The sequence below is a fragment of the Lepisosteus oculatus genome, chromosome 12, assembly GCF_040954835.1.
Source record: "Lepisosteus oculatus isolate fLepOcu1 chromosome 12, fLepOcu1.hap2, whole genome shotgun sequence".
NCBI lineage: Eukaryota > Metazoa > Chordata > Actinopteri > Semionotiformes > Lepisosteidae > Lepisosteus > Lepisosteus oculatus.
Window position 1 is genome coordinate 5237137 of NC_090707.1, and position 15225 is coordinate 5252361.

General features: G+C 39.4%; 1 protein-coding gene across 3 annotated transcripts; it reads left to right on the top strand.

Annotated features, from left to right (window-relative positions):
* Positions 1-551: 551 nt before the first annotated feature.
* tgfbr2l (transforming growth factor beta receptor-like) lies at positions 552-14513 on the top strand. Of its 3 annotated transcripts, XM_015358340.2 has the most exons (7): positions 552-906; positions 6216-6366; positions 7780-7982; positions 8675-9489; positions 9824-9965; positions 10172-10299; positions 11057-14513. In XM_015358340.2, the coding sequence occupies exons 1-7, from the start codon at positions 855-857 to the stop codon at positions 11303-11305; spliced, it is 1740 nt and encodes a 579-aa protein (XP_015213826.2). In that variant the 5' UTR covers positions 552-854; the 3' UTR covers positions 11306-14513. The 3 variants fall into 3 exon arrangements, with proteins under 3 accessions (XP_015213826.2, XP_015213828.1, XP_015213827.2); XM_015358342.2 differs by lacking the exon at positions 552-906 and having other exon boundaries at positions 6299-6366; positions 7784-7982; XM_015358341.2 differs by lacking the exons at positions 552-906; positions 6216-6366 and adding an exon at positions 6381-6452.
* Positions 14514-15225: the final 712 nt, after the last annotated feature.

Below are 15225 nucleotides of genomic sequence, written 5' to 3' on the forward strand. Positions count from 1 at the left end.
TGTGTCATTTCTTTGCATCACTCAAAATGACAGGAGACTTGTTGCTCTCCTTCAGAGTTTCGGGGGCCGGAGAAGTACAATACAGTAGGAGTCAGAACGATTAAAGAGTGCCTAATACAGCTAGAAAGAAAAAAGCGCCCATTTTCTCAAACCCGTCTCCCTAGACGAGCAGTCACGAAAACAAGGCGAATGATAAGCGACCCTTTCGCTGTTCCGCTCTGTTCCCCACGGCCTGCTGATTTTACAGCTGTTTAATTGAAAATGATAAATTATTATAGTTGGGGAGCTTGCTTTCTTGACTTTCTCTGTGTATTTCAAGAAGATCCGCTTATTGATTCCTTGCAAAGTGAATGGACCTATGTTACGGTGCTGTGAGTTGTGGAAACGATAGTGTATTACTGTACATACGCACTATATATTCGGACAAATACAGTGTTCAGTGACGTGGAGGCTATGCCTTTAAAAATAAAAAAAGGTTGTGCGTCATTCGACCCCAGAAACTACTAGCTGGACTACAATGTCTTAAAAGGATACAGTGGAGTAGTTTGGGATTGTTCCCACTAAAACTCCACCTTCCACTCGTCGGCTTTACAGAACGATCTCAGGCTTGTGATGATGATGATGATGATGATGATGATGTACTGTATTTGAGCTCCTGGGCGGACCTCCTCACACGAGTGTAACTGAAACCGCCTACACTCAGCGTCAGCCCAAACCCCCAAACTCCCAAACTCCAAGCGTCCTGCGAATCGAGCTGGAATAAATGCTCAGTTATCATTATTTAGGACTCGCAGGCGGGGACACAGCGGTCCGACGGCTCTGGACGTTTTAAGCTGCTAATTATTACCAAGATAATGGGGTGCTGGACTTTCTCGGCTGCAACATCTGCACTTATCGTTTCTTGTTGTAAGTATATGAGAGCTTTTATTTTTCTCTGCATGCTAAGAAAAAAAACACTTCAGTTGTTTCCGTTGCACGGTGAATTTCTTTTCATCCTGTGATCAAAGAATGAAAACTTAAAGTGCTGATTCAACTAATCCAAAGTTGGTTTCTATTTCAAGGGTTTCATTGTACGAAGGGATGCGGTCAGAGAGCAGGGTATCCCAATACTATACTTTGAACATCCATGCCTACTTTATGGGAACTTCGTGTCTTTTTTATTTTATTGAATACTTTATTCACTATTGATTTATTTCAGACAGCTCATTTCAAGTCGCCGATGAGTCGAGCTGTTTTCCACGACAATGGGGTGTTTTTTTTTTCTCGCACATCGATGAACAGTACAAATGTTAAGGGAAATGTATTGCTCCTATACGAATAGTTCATCCGTATAGAAGTAGGTTGAACATAATATCAGATTTTTTAAAAGGTGATCTTATCGTTCAAATCACCTCTGACGCGCAAAGTATTCTGCATTATGAATATGATATACAGTACCAACTGGACCTTCTAAATGGGTTCTGCGTGTTACAACAAGGCATTGCTCTTCCGAGGTGCTGATGACGAGCTGTAGGCAACATTAAATTCTAACCCACCATTATAACAGCCCGCATTATTGGTTTACAAAACATTTAAGAACGTTCTCACGCAGTTAAGATCAGTACCGTATGCACACTGAAAATATATTTAATATTAAGTTAACTACCTTAATTGACTTAGAAATAAACAAAAAGGTTTAAATACCACTCTGCTTATAATTACAATTAGGCCCTTACGTATCCATACATTATCTTACAGAAAGTTCATTTACTAATACGTTTTTACGTTCAATGGACATTTATTCATAGTCTTGAATGCATGTTGATGTTTCATCAGAAGACAATCCTTCATTTTAAAACATTTTTAGATAAACCGTCTTTAGTTTGAGCAAAGCAGCCTCGCATCAATTACACGAATTCAGCCTTTAAGGTGTGGTCCCGTCTTATTGTTTGCAGGCGTTATCTGTGTGAAGTCTAAACACTTCAACGTTTTCCTTAAAATTGTGAAATTCACCGAAAGCGGTGCTTGGAGTAACATTGGAATTGTAAAGAATCTTAATTACTGTCAGTTAAAAGGAGTGTTTTGTATCTTAGGGACTGAGACTGCTCCCAAACTGAATCATGATCACATCAGCTTTTGATAGCTCTTTTCTACCGCTTTCCACATGTTGCTCGTAAACACCGATAGAAAGGACCTGAGCGGTGCGGACTGACCATGAAGTCCGCAAGGTTTGCTGTAAAACCTCCGTTTTCAGTTCAGTTTCGTACATGTACACAGATTTTGGCAGCACTGCAGATATGCCGAATCTTACATACATTACATACTGGAATCGCAAGTAGTTTAAGAAGGGAATTTAAGGTGAAAAGGATTATGTCTTGGAAAAAACAGAGTGAAACCCCATACAGAAACTAGGCTATTGATACTGTGACTAAAAAAGCACTCCAGAAAAAATCAGTTTGGAGGATCTGGAAAACAGTTTTAATATGACCCCAGGAATTCCCTATGGTGAGATAGTGTTTATAATACGCTGCCTAAAATATTTAAATCAATCGACGGTGATTTTCTGTGGCGAATTTGTATTACCATTGCCAGGTTTCGATGTAGCTACACTGCGATGCACCCCATTGCATTCAAAATAAGATTTGGTAAATAACCAAATCGCTGTATTAACGATATTCACTGTTGTACTACACTTTCACACCTCGCGTATTCGAGTGTCCTGATGATAAATATTTTCGGTAAACGACATTTGCATTTCTTCACGGAGCCTGGCTGGAATGGGGAGTTCTGCTTCACGTTGAGAGAAAATGGACAAACGATATATTTACATATCGTGTACAAATTACGTGGGTACTGTGTGTGTGTGTGAAACTGGATATGTTCAGACTTTGACCATTTATGATCAAACGGGTAGGGAGACAGGTGGACAGTGTCAGGAGAAATGCACGCGAATTCCCAAAACGTTTTTATTGAATCTTTCTTTTTATAAATGATCTTTGTATGTCGGCTGTAAGCGTGTTGTCCTGGTGGTACCGTTATTGATGTGGGATTTTGAATAGTTCGTATGCCACCTGGTGTCTGACTTTGGTCTTTGTGCTTCTCTCTGTTAAAAGCCCCAAGTGCAAACTTAATTTTATATATACCTTCAATGAAAAACAGCCTTGACAAAGCGTTCCTCCGTATAAAGCAATTCGCGCTGAACAGACAAAATATATAGACGTATTAAAACAATGGAAAACAAATACGTGAAAATAATTTTAAAATATATTGTTTAAAACCGCATACTTTGTACTGTTGCAGAAACAGTGCAAACCACAAAGGTGGGGGGTTCTGTTCTAGATGCGAATAAAACAAAGGTCAGAGAGGGCAGCAACAAAAATACATCAGATCTTCTAGAAGCAACATATTTCAGTCTCAGAATAACAAGAAAATGAGGATCTGGCCTAACAAGAAAGTTTAATAGAAAAGGCAATAGCAGGCATAAGGACAATGTATATTCCATATCACTCAGTGCCAAAGTGCACTAATATCTGATTCATCATTATAAATAGTTAATACGGTGTGACAGGAAAATGTTACTTGTGAGGTGAAATAATCTTATTCCTACAAATAAATGAGAGGGCATTTTATGACTGTCACCCCCTTAGAATCTGAATAACTTTTACATGAACTGTACGATTAGTCAATAAAAACAAAAGTAAATGAGGACAGATACTGTATTTTGATCTGGAGTTTTGCAAATGATTATTGTTATTTGTGAACCCTAGAGTGTCATGGTTTATATAACTTATTTTTATGAAAACTATAACTTTTTATGGTTTCATTGTTTATGGTCTGTATTTCTGTTTTTTTATAAGTTAGCTGAATGCCACTGTTCCACCTTTCGGTTATTCCTATCAACTGCTATATTTTCTATGAGTAAACCTGTTTGTAAAACACCAAAAAGAAAATGCATTTTAATTTCTGCAACACCCTTGTAAGCAAACTTTAGTCACATTTCCCAGCAGTGCACTGAGGAACTGTTCTTCAGACTTGGCTTGAGCCTGTACTTATGGATTTAATTTATTTCTGGAGCAGTAACTGCTGATTTTAATTAGTTTCAAGTTTGCTTTCTGTTTTTGCTTATCCAGCCTTTTCTTTTCTCTTTTTTTTGAAGTTTATGTTTTGATGTTTTGCGTTGGGTAACATCTGGAATGCTTTTTAAAGATGTGTACTGTTTCTTTTAATGTTTGTGCAGCTTTATTAGATCATTGTAGTTTTCTTATGAAAAGGGCTCATCTGGATATAATTAACAATTAATCTATTGTGATGTGGCAGTCAATCTGTGGTTTCGGGCTCCTGGGATTACAAGCGCAAGATGTTTGGAAAGCTGATACCCTGCATGTCTTCACTGCAGATTTATAAATAAAAAAGCCATTGTCCCCTTGTCAAGCCACAAACTCCCCACATTTCTGAAGCAGTTGATAAAAGCCTGATTCTCCAGTTTAGAGGGCACAGGGAGGGCTGCATTATAATTAACTCTGATTTACAAAAAAATGGAAGAAAGGATGAAGTCCGGAGGAACAGAATTTGTCATTTTACACCCTCTACCTGGAAAATCAGTTCAATTAGACCAAACTCGCAAAACTGGAGCTTTGATGAATCGATCACTGTTGCAGAACATCAGCTGGAACTTGAGGCTTTGATTGAAAACAGCGTCTGAAGCAAAAGAATAGAAAAGCGGATATACTGAGATTTTTTCTCATCTTTCTCTCTTTCACTTTTCACATTATGGATGTCAACATCATTAAGATACGTTCTCTTCATGCGATTCTCACTTTTTCATGTTACGTGTGAGTGTTCCAGGTAGAAAAGCACATACTAAAGTATTTTTTTTTCCTACACAGTCAATTATGCAACATGCAAACCCTTCATTGCACTGTTAGTGCTGTTTTTTTGTGTATCTGAAAGATCCAATGCCTTTTCAACACAGTTTGTATGATGCTTTACAGAAGCAAATGCTACAAGGAATAGTGGGAATCTCCAAAATAACCCAGCATGTTGCTCAGTTAAAGAAACACAGTTCGATTGAAACCAGAAATACCTTTTAGTGGCTGCTTATCATGCTTAACCTGTGATGTTTAGACAGAATCCCAAACTTACTTTGTCTGAGATAACATAAGACATCATGCCTGCACACACAACATGAGTGCAGGATTTAACAGTAAATACTGTGAGATTAAATTGTAAATGAATTTTCTTAGAAGTCTCCTGTCTGTAGAGCCTTCATGCATGAACTAAGATAAGAAAAGGATAACAGCTGCTTAAAATAAACAAATACAGCACATTTTGTCAGACACACCGGAAACACAATGTAACTGAATGTTATTCTCTTTCAGTTGCAGAATATTGAGATTTATAGTTTTAAATTTAGAGCCAGGCTTTGATGTTTAATATCTCACCTCGATTACTAGTATTAATTAATGTGGTTGATGCTTTTATGCTGCTTAGAGTGGTTAAAATGACCTATTTTACATAGAGATTATACAGCTGGGTTTGCTGTAAAGTTTGTAAAGTTTCTTGCCCAGGGATACAGCATTAGTACAGTACCTTGCACCTTGGATCTGGACTGTCCGTTTTAGACTCATCACATAAAAACTGTTTAGAAACCCTTGACCATGTGCTGATACAAGCATAGCACAGTGCCATGTACTGTATAAAGGTCCTTACTTGAGAATACTTGAATCTAGCGTTTTTGAGTATCCAAATACTGGTGCAGTTTGAAAGGAGAGCACTAAGGAATCCCAATGAGAATGTGTTCAATGTACTGTACATTGTGACTGGCTCATTTTATTACATGGAAATTAAGGAGAGGGGAAAAGTAAATATGGGGGAAGAAAATGAGCAGTATAGAATCCAAAACCCTGAAGCCATGAGGCCAATATCTTGTCCTCCTTCCAGAAACGGTTGGATCCGTTAACTACTTACAACCAAATGGGACAGACGAGTTGAATGGCACCTATAACCAGTCTTTATGCTCTTATACTCATACGCTCTTGTGTTCTTGTGTTCCTATGGCCATGATGATTCAGCAGTGTCCCAGGACTATGGCAGATGATAACCCACACAAAAGAACAAACCGTCTAAATCACGCAACTATTGTATGAATTGTCAAGCTCGGGCAACAAGATAAATGCAAAGCTTTTGGTTCCAAAGCCTAAAAAAGGTGTTTCTGTTGTGCTTAATTTATTTTTCAGATGTCCACTCTCTCGCCTTTACAAACATTAAGACCAACTTCTGCAAGTGGTGTGACTCTTCAAGCCCCCGCTGTGAAAACAATGTCTGCACCAGCAACTGCAACTTCAGCTCCTTCTGTGCCATGTCTGAAGAGATCTGTGTGGCTGTGTGGTACGTGCTGGGGTTGAGGTCTCAAAAAACATGTCTAATGGAATATCGTTATTACTGAGAACCTACGAAATACTTTGGCAAAATAAGTAGGTATTTGGGCCAATTTCATTTTAATTACTAAGATTACAACAACTTTTAAAGGAATACATACTGTAAACATATTTGCTGTGCAAAACTCGTACTTCATGCAAGCTTGAATACACCTTATTGTGCATTAATGTGTTCAGGTTAACTTGTTAAAAGACTGTAGCTATCCCAATAATGGGTTTTTATGTGTTATCTAGTATAAAGCCTACAGTATGTGATATAAAATGAATGTTTTCAAAAATTGAGTTATGCACTTGCCCTCGTTCCCTTCCGCCTTCTTCAGAAAAGACACGGGGTTAATAAACTTGAACACTGAATTACTTTTTCAAAAGTGACTCTGGTTATGGGGGATGAGCCAGCTGGCTTCAGTAAAAGGTTGCTGAGAAAAGCAAATGGAAACTTGGCAGATGTAACAAGAAACTCCCATCCCACACTTAATAAAAAAATAGAAACTATCACAGCAGCAGTTTCAGTCTGGAATGCCGGGAATAGATTTCTCTCTTTCATGAAAAGCAGCACAAAATCAGGTACGAAAGGTGGATTAGAATTCTATTTAAACACCATAATTGCTTCATTGATCTGAATTTTTCTGGAAATATTTAAAAACACCAAGAAAATTCTTCAATAAATCCCTACCCTGCTGAATTATGACTTACTTTTCTTTTCATATAAAGGAATTTGTGGCTATGGGATGTTTGGGGGTAAACCAATATGTTCTTGTTCCAGGGTTGCCAAAGCATAGTCAATTACATCAATCTGTTTTCAAACGCTGATTTTAGATTATGCTTTTATTAAATACCATCACTTTGAAAGAACTGTTCAGCTTGAAAAATTGAAATGCACAAATTGGTACTATTACCACTAATAATAGCAATGTGATACTTACAAAGCACTGCCTAGGGCTGGCAACAGCTCCAGAGCTGATAATCAGAACAAGACACCAGACCATGGCTCCACACTCACATAGAAAACAATGACTTCCCACCTAGAGTCACTGAAACACAAAGTATGAAACACAGGTGGAGAAAACTACATAAGATGTGAAAAGCATGGGCAATTATTTAAAAATGATGTTTTTGCAATAATTCCCAGAATGCTTTGTGACCAGACCGTCTGCATCTAATCTGCAGTCTGAAAAGCCAAACACATCCTGCATGGCATGCCCACAGAATCTTAGTGGTCATGGGTCAGGAGTGCCCTCCACCTAACCCAGCCCAAGTGGACGCTACAGTAATGAAGAAACTCCAGTCTCAAAGCTGGGATGTGCTGCTGATGTTGGCTTGAGCCCCTGTGAGCTGAGGTGTAACCTGTCTGCGTGTGTTTCAGGAAGCAGGACAATGAGAGTGTCAGCGTTCGAACCCTGTGCCACCACCCACAGGAAGCCCTGGAGAACATCATGGTGTCCAATTACTCCACCACACAGTGCGTGATGGTGCAGCAGTCTTCTGATGAGGGAACTGTGTACATCTGTGGCTGTGTGGAGGATCACGAGTGTAACGACATGCTGGTGTTTGACAAGCACTCCAATGGTAAAGTGATGTGCAACTCCCTTGGCTCAAAAGTTTTTGAAAGAAAAAAGCCTTTTCCAGCAGCGCCATACTGTACTTATACAGTATAAACTACAAAAAGTTTCAGGGGAAAACAAAATATTTATTTCTGTATTATTAACCATGTGAACACAAACTTTACACTTGCTGTCTTTCATGACAGTAGGCCTCGACTAAGTTTGTCCCCTAAAAGAAACGATAGTAATGATTACTAATGAGGACAAAATAAATATTTTCGGGGCCTCAGTCTGGAACTTTGTCTTGGGTGGGGGGGTTACAATGTCGTTTTAATACCACAATGATGCAATAATTTCTAAGGTTTAAGGCCATCTTAAAAAATTGCTGCACTAATCAAGTTTTGAGCATAACTGCTGTGCAATGTTGAAAAACATGAGCTTGAGTAACAGGAATCATACAAAAACATACAAGAAAAGTAAAGACAGCAACATTAAATGCAAATTTTGTTACTTTGTTCTGTTTCATTTTTATAGAAATAATTGCTGGACTTTAAAAAAGATCACAGTTGTTCTTTTTTGACAGTACTACAGTAAGTGACTTACTGTATTCTCATGTAGAGTATGTAGTGTACTTTTACTTTGGTACAAAAAAGAGCAAAGAAGCATTGTTCTTTTACTAAAACTCCCCCCAAATATGTGTCTGTATTTCTTTTGCAGGATATTTAAAATTACAGAGCAAAGAAGTAATTCCTGTGGTTGTGATCAGCTTGCTCCCACCTGTTTTGGTTGCCATTATTTCCACCCTGGCCTTTTACCTTTATCGTACCCGCCACCAGAACAAACAGCCCAAAGACTGGCCTCCTAAACGCACCCACTACCAGTCCTTGGACCTTCCGAAGAACAACACAGATTACAATGGGAAACCCTTGACGATAATGGACGATGGACACTCAGATGTCTCCTCGACTTGTGCGAACAACATAAACCATAACACCGAGCTGCTGCCCATCGAGCTCGACACTGTGGTGGGCAAGGGGCGGTTCGCTGACGTCTGGAGAGCCAGGCTGAACCACAACGCCTCTGGACAGTATGAGACCGTCGCTGTCAAGATCTTCCCTTCTGTGGAGTACTCTTCCTGGAAGAATGAGCGCAAGATCTTTTCGGACATTAACCTCAAGCATGAAAGCGTGCTGCAGTTTCTCACAGCTGAGGAGAGAGGCACAGGGCCACAGAAGCAATACTGGCTCATCACAGCCTACCACAGCCTGGGGAACCTGCAAGACTACCTGACCAGCCATGTCCTCACGTGGAGAGAGCTCCACTCGGTGGCGGGGTCCGTGGTCAGAGGAGTGGCCCACCTCCACAGCGACTACACCGCCTGTGGAGCCCCTAAAATCCCCATTGCTCACAGAGACCTCAAGAGCACCAACATTGTGATGAAGAGCAAGACAGAGTGTGTCCTGTGTGATTTTGGGCTGGCTCTGAGGCTGGACCTCTCTCTCACAGTGGATGACTTTGCCAACAGTGGGCAGGTAAGAGAGCTGTTTGCTTAATCACATAAAACACTTAGTGTAGCTGTATTATAAATGACAATTAATCACAGTGAACTTGGACATGCTGTATGATTTCTACCAATGTTTGGTATTGTATGCATGTTTTCGTTACTGTATAGTCATAGATGCCATGAGATATAAAATTATTGTTTTTTTTCCCTCCAGATTATTACTACTAATCTAAACTGTTCATGTGGTATAGTGTGAAAAGCATTGATTATTCTCAGTGATTCTTTCGTGGTTCCACACAAGAATGTTACTGCATTGCCGAAGTCAAGACCCCTTGCCTGCAGACTTTGCTTGTTTGTGTCAGGTGGGCACTGCACGCTACATGGCTCCAGAGGTTCTCGAATCTCGGGTCAACCTGGAAGACCTGGAGTCCTTCAAACAGATGGACGTGTATTCCATGGCTCTGGTCCTATGGGAAATGGCGTCTAGGTGTGATGTGATTGGCGGTAAGAGCCTGAATTCTGATTTTACGCTCTTGCTCTTTATGTGCCGCAGTATTTATACACCCTTTGACAAAATCAAAAGCTACAATCTATGATATCTATGAAATATATGCTGAAGATCTTTCTGTAAGATAATGTAACTCTCTACAAGATATTGACTGCGTGAAGACAAGCCCGACGTGACAGTTCATGTTTCTCTGTCCTGCCAGATGTGAAGGGCTACGAGCCGCCCTTTGGCTCGAAGGTGTGCGAGCAGCCCTGTGTGGAGAGCATGAGGGACCTGGTTCTCCGGGACAGAGGGCGGCCGGACATCCCCAGCAGCTGGCTGGTCCACCAGGTACCGACAGCGCAGTGTCCCACCGACTGCGTGAGCGCTGGCCTTCTGAATGAGTGACATTAAACAAGAACACAGGAAAGGTGTCAAATGAGAGGAGGCAATTCGGTCCGTCTAGCCCATTTGGTTAGTTAGTAGCTACTGTAAGAGATCCCAGGATCTCAGAAAGCCACATGGTCGGGTATTTTGTTCCATATGGCTACAAGCTTTTTAGGTAGAGAAGTGCCTCCTTCACTCGGTGGTAAATGCTCTTCCACATAGTTTCCACTGGTGACCTCTTTGTGACTATTTATTAGTATATAAGACGTCCTGGGGTGTCTTTGTCGTTTGACATTCTGTATGCTTCCTTTATTCCACTTTCTCCATCTAAACGACTCGTGCAGGGATTGGTTCAGAAAATAATTTTAGGGGAACAAAATCGCGTCTTAATTCCTTCTTGTTTCGAAAAAATGTTCAATGTGTTCAGAATTCTTTAGTTTCAAGCTTTAAGAAAGTACGGACAACAACCAGCTACAGTTCAAAATCAAAACATTTCATGAATTAATCTGTAAAGTCAAACTTTTTTAAAACATCAAAGTCAAGGAGAATTTTAGGGTATTTTTAAGCTACAGGATGATCTTAGATCAAGCTTTTATTTTACGGCGACAGTGGACTTCTACAGCACTGGCGTCTTTATTCACCGTGCTTGGCGGCTGTTGTTAAAAGGGTGGGTGAGGGATTAGACATGATCTCCTGTCTTGCCCTGGGGTGTCTTTTCCAGGGGATGAAGTTCCTGTGCTCCACCATCGTGGAGTGCTGGGATCACGACCCCGAGGCCCGACTGACCGCGCACTGCGTGGAGGAGCGCTTCAACTCCATGGGGCAGGAAGGGTATGAGGACATTCTGAACAACAACAACCAGCACACCAGCAGCCCCGCATGCCCGGAGCTCAGGAAGCCCAGCAGCAGCGCCCAGGAGCCCAAGCCTCTCGAAGACAAGGCAGCAGTGCGACTTGTGACCGAAGTGTAGGAGCATCCTGAGACGGTGAAGGACAGAGAAATAATGTGGAGCTTCTAGACCCGAGGGAATGCCCTACATCTTTAAAGGCACCCTAGACCTCTCAGGCCAGGGAGGAAGACGTTGAGAAGATACACTTTCACTGAAAGAGCTGGTCTCTTTTCCTTTTCATGTGTAATCCTGATATTTTAAAGCTGCACATTTGTGAATTTTTCACCTTATCGAAGACTTTTCTCATTTCTTTTCTGTGAGACAGCTACAGAAAGAGAGTTTCATTAGTTGTAGGAATGGCCACAGTCTAGGTTTTCAAATAAAATATAGACCAGGCAGCTCCAACCCTGATCCTGAAGGGCCCCAATCCTGTAGTTTTTATAACCATTAAATCACCAATTTCTAAAGGCTTGAAAATTCTGTGATCAGGTCTTGGTGATTTATTAAATTAATTTATAGATCGATGGAACAAAACGTTCTAGTCCTCGGGGACTAGAGCTTCCTTAATTAAAATGACTACCTTAATTGATTACTTGATGAATAAGTTAGTAGTGATCCGTCTTTAGGAATTAGTGCTTTAGGATGAACTACAGATGTGATAGGAGAGGCTGATAGGCAAGGCTGGACATACTGTACTTGACATGAGAGCCCTATATAGACTTTTAAAGGATAATTAGTCCCCAGAAGACAATAATATACAAATTGGAATGTAAACTTTATAAAAATGAATTTTCTGGTGTTAAAATGTTTACATTTTCTAGTTGAGTCACATCTTTTCACTTAGCTTTACATATAATGTTATTGACATTTGACTTCAAACAATTAGTTGATCCCAGAACCAGTGTAGTATAGTGACTGTTTGAAGGTTCTAGCAGTTAAAAAAGAGCTTTTACAGCAGCCAAACAAGAATTTCTAATTCACAGCTTGTCTTGGAATACTGTTGTCGGAAATGAAGAGTTTGGAAATGACTGAGCTCAGAAACATTTTCCATTGTTCATCCTTGTTGTGTTCTTGTCTGAACTGTTTCTTGAGGTTTGGAGTTGTGCTTTAAAACCTGAAGGTTTAGTCTCTTGCATTACGAAGAAGATGTTATGCTTTTCCTGGCAGTGTGGTCTTGCCAGTATTTACTTGGTGATGGGTCTTTGCATGATAAAATTCTCTGTGAAGTTTTCATTGGATATTAGAATTAATTAATTCTGGGTACCAGCCCAAAAATGCAGATTTGTCAAAGAAACCACAATAAACAGACCCACAGGAGGCCAGCTGGGATAATTAGGCAATTTGAACAGGAAAATGAGCAAATTACAGTTTTATAAAACGTTTATAGTGCGTTGTAATTGTGAGGTCAAACAACTGTTTCTTAATTTTTTTTAATTGTCTCTTGTAGCACGACAATATTGTGTCCCTGCAAAAATCACTTTTGAATTTTCCTTTTATTTGAAACCAGAGAGCTTTCATTAGAGCCCATTTGTCATCATTTATGCATTAGATTTAAGAGGACTGCAGTGTTTTTATATTTTATAGGGTGTTCTATAGGAGTCTACGACAATCAGATGGCAGTGTGAAAATATACAGTTGCCCCAAGTACAAACAAATCTTAACATACTTTTTTGAGGTGACTGCTTTTGAAATATGTGGATTGTTTCAGAATTCATCTTCCGTCAATGGAAACTGCTTTTAAATGCACTGGAATTTTTTTTCTACCCCCTATCTTGACATCATGGAGGCTGGACCTGTAGGTGAGAAGCTATTCAAGATTTTTTTAGGCTCACATTTTATATGTCCTTCTTTATATTGGACTGAACAGGGGCAGTACAATACCTAGACTGCATAATCTAAACCTACAGTTTGGTGCAAAAGTCTGTTCATGCTCGCATGAGTTACAGGCTTAGGTGTATGAAAAATACAGTTTGAATTTTACACACAGAAAGAAAAAAAGAACAGGAAACTACAACTCTGAACAGTATTTGAAACTTTAATGGCTTAAGCCTTGACTGATCTCTGCCAAAGCCCATCTTTTATCACAGCAGTCATCTGGATATGAAGTCTAAAGGCTTTCCTAAGGCCTGGCTCGATGTACTGTAGCTCTTCTGCAGTTTCCAACTTGCAGTTTTGCAAGTCCTGTGATTGATGCAGCTTCCTAACTGATATAGATCACAATCAGAAGTAAATATATTCCCCCAAGAAATGGCACTCTGCATTCAAAGAAGCCTGTTCTGCAATTAACCTCTCAGAAATGTTAAATTCAGATCACATAATTTGGATAGTGTCTTGCTTGTTTTTTTTGTTTAAAATGAATATTCTCAAACGTGGAAAAGTTAAATAAGCGGTGCTAAAGAATCCTGTGCCTGAAGTTTAAAAAAAAAAAAACTTACAAGCTTTTCGACCCTAAAATCAGATTGAAGCAATAGCAGTTTAACGGTCTCATTTAAACAATATCAAACACAGCCAAGACAGCCAACACAGGTGTGATGGCATCATGTTTAACATGAAGTATCAGTTTTTTTTTTTTTTATATTTCCTATATCTCCTGGTGGAGATCACAGGGCTTAGCTTTCTGGACTGTTTTTTATAGGACTTTTCCTAAACCAAAGTCAGGTGACATAAGAACATAAGAAATGTTGTTCTCCTATTCTTCCGGATTTCCACAGAGGGAAGCCTTAAGAGACCGAACATGTGGTAGACTGCAGAGTGGCCCTGCTCTCAGATCACAATACTAATGAAAATTAGGTATCCAGAGCACTGCATCACCTGCCTTCGACCCACTGCCTCTGAAAACTTACCTGTCTAATAATTTATGAGCATGTAACTTATCAATTTAATACTATTCAATCCCCATTCACGTACAGTACCTCTGTCTGACAAAGAAAGATGGCCATTATTTATACCCCAGCTAGTCTTTATATAGAGCAGTGTTTCCCAAAATGATGTGTAAACTTCTCACAGAAAAAAAAATCCATGTGAAATTGATAGAAGATACAATATAATGAGAAATAACCATATAAGATTTTTTTTTAATATTGTATATTGGAGTAAAGGTCATTTACAATGTCTTCATGTATAGGAAGGGGCATATCTTAGAGGCATTTTAACCAAAAAACAGTATGTGTTTATTGTGAACTGGTTTCACACTTGTAAAGATGTACTCATTTTCAATGTATAAAGTGTTCGATTTTATAATCCATTCCAGAACTGTTCTTTTGTGCAATAAATATTTTTTCACTATTAACGTTTGCTTATTTCTTAAATGATGAATCTTAAGCACCGTACATGGCTTCATTAGTGAGGTTTTCATCTCTGGAACACGTCTGTCCATATCATCAGTAAACTGTGTCAGGTTTAAATTTATCCCCGAAGCACATGTGAGATCTTTGAAATACGGAGAATAATAAGAATCTAAATCCAAATTTATAATTAAGACGTTACAAACCGTGCTACAGTATTTTCAAATTTGATTTCAGCGCATTTGAAGGGTTTGTTCATATTCATTTTCCAGTATTGACTAGGTGATGCAAGAGACACAGCGCCCCCTTCCGCTCGCAAAGTTTGTGCTTGTGATGCAGAAATGCCGGGCGATGTGACGTATTTTACCATACCGAAAGAAGACCTTTTAAAAAAATAAAATGATCACCTTTGCACCCACCTCTCTAGATCGACAAAATGAGGTACATTTTTCAACATCGGGTCGTATGGATAATCAATGTTGTGCGAAATTCTCAACAACCGGGACATAGATCCTGCACTTTTGTCTATAATATGCATGCATCGTATTGTACAAACTATTTCAAGAAAATACAGTCTTAGGAACGAAAACATCTTACTCCTGTGATAAGCCCTACCCAACCTTTGCTGAAATGCATCACCTGTATAGATTTTTAACAATTGCTTTCTGCAATTTAATTCAAAGCTTTATTGTCCCGTTGGGTAAATTTGTTTTTTTT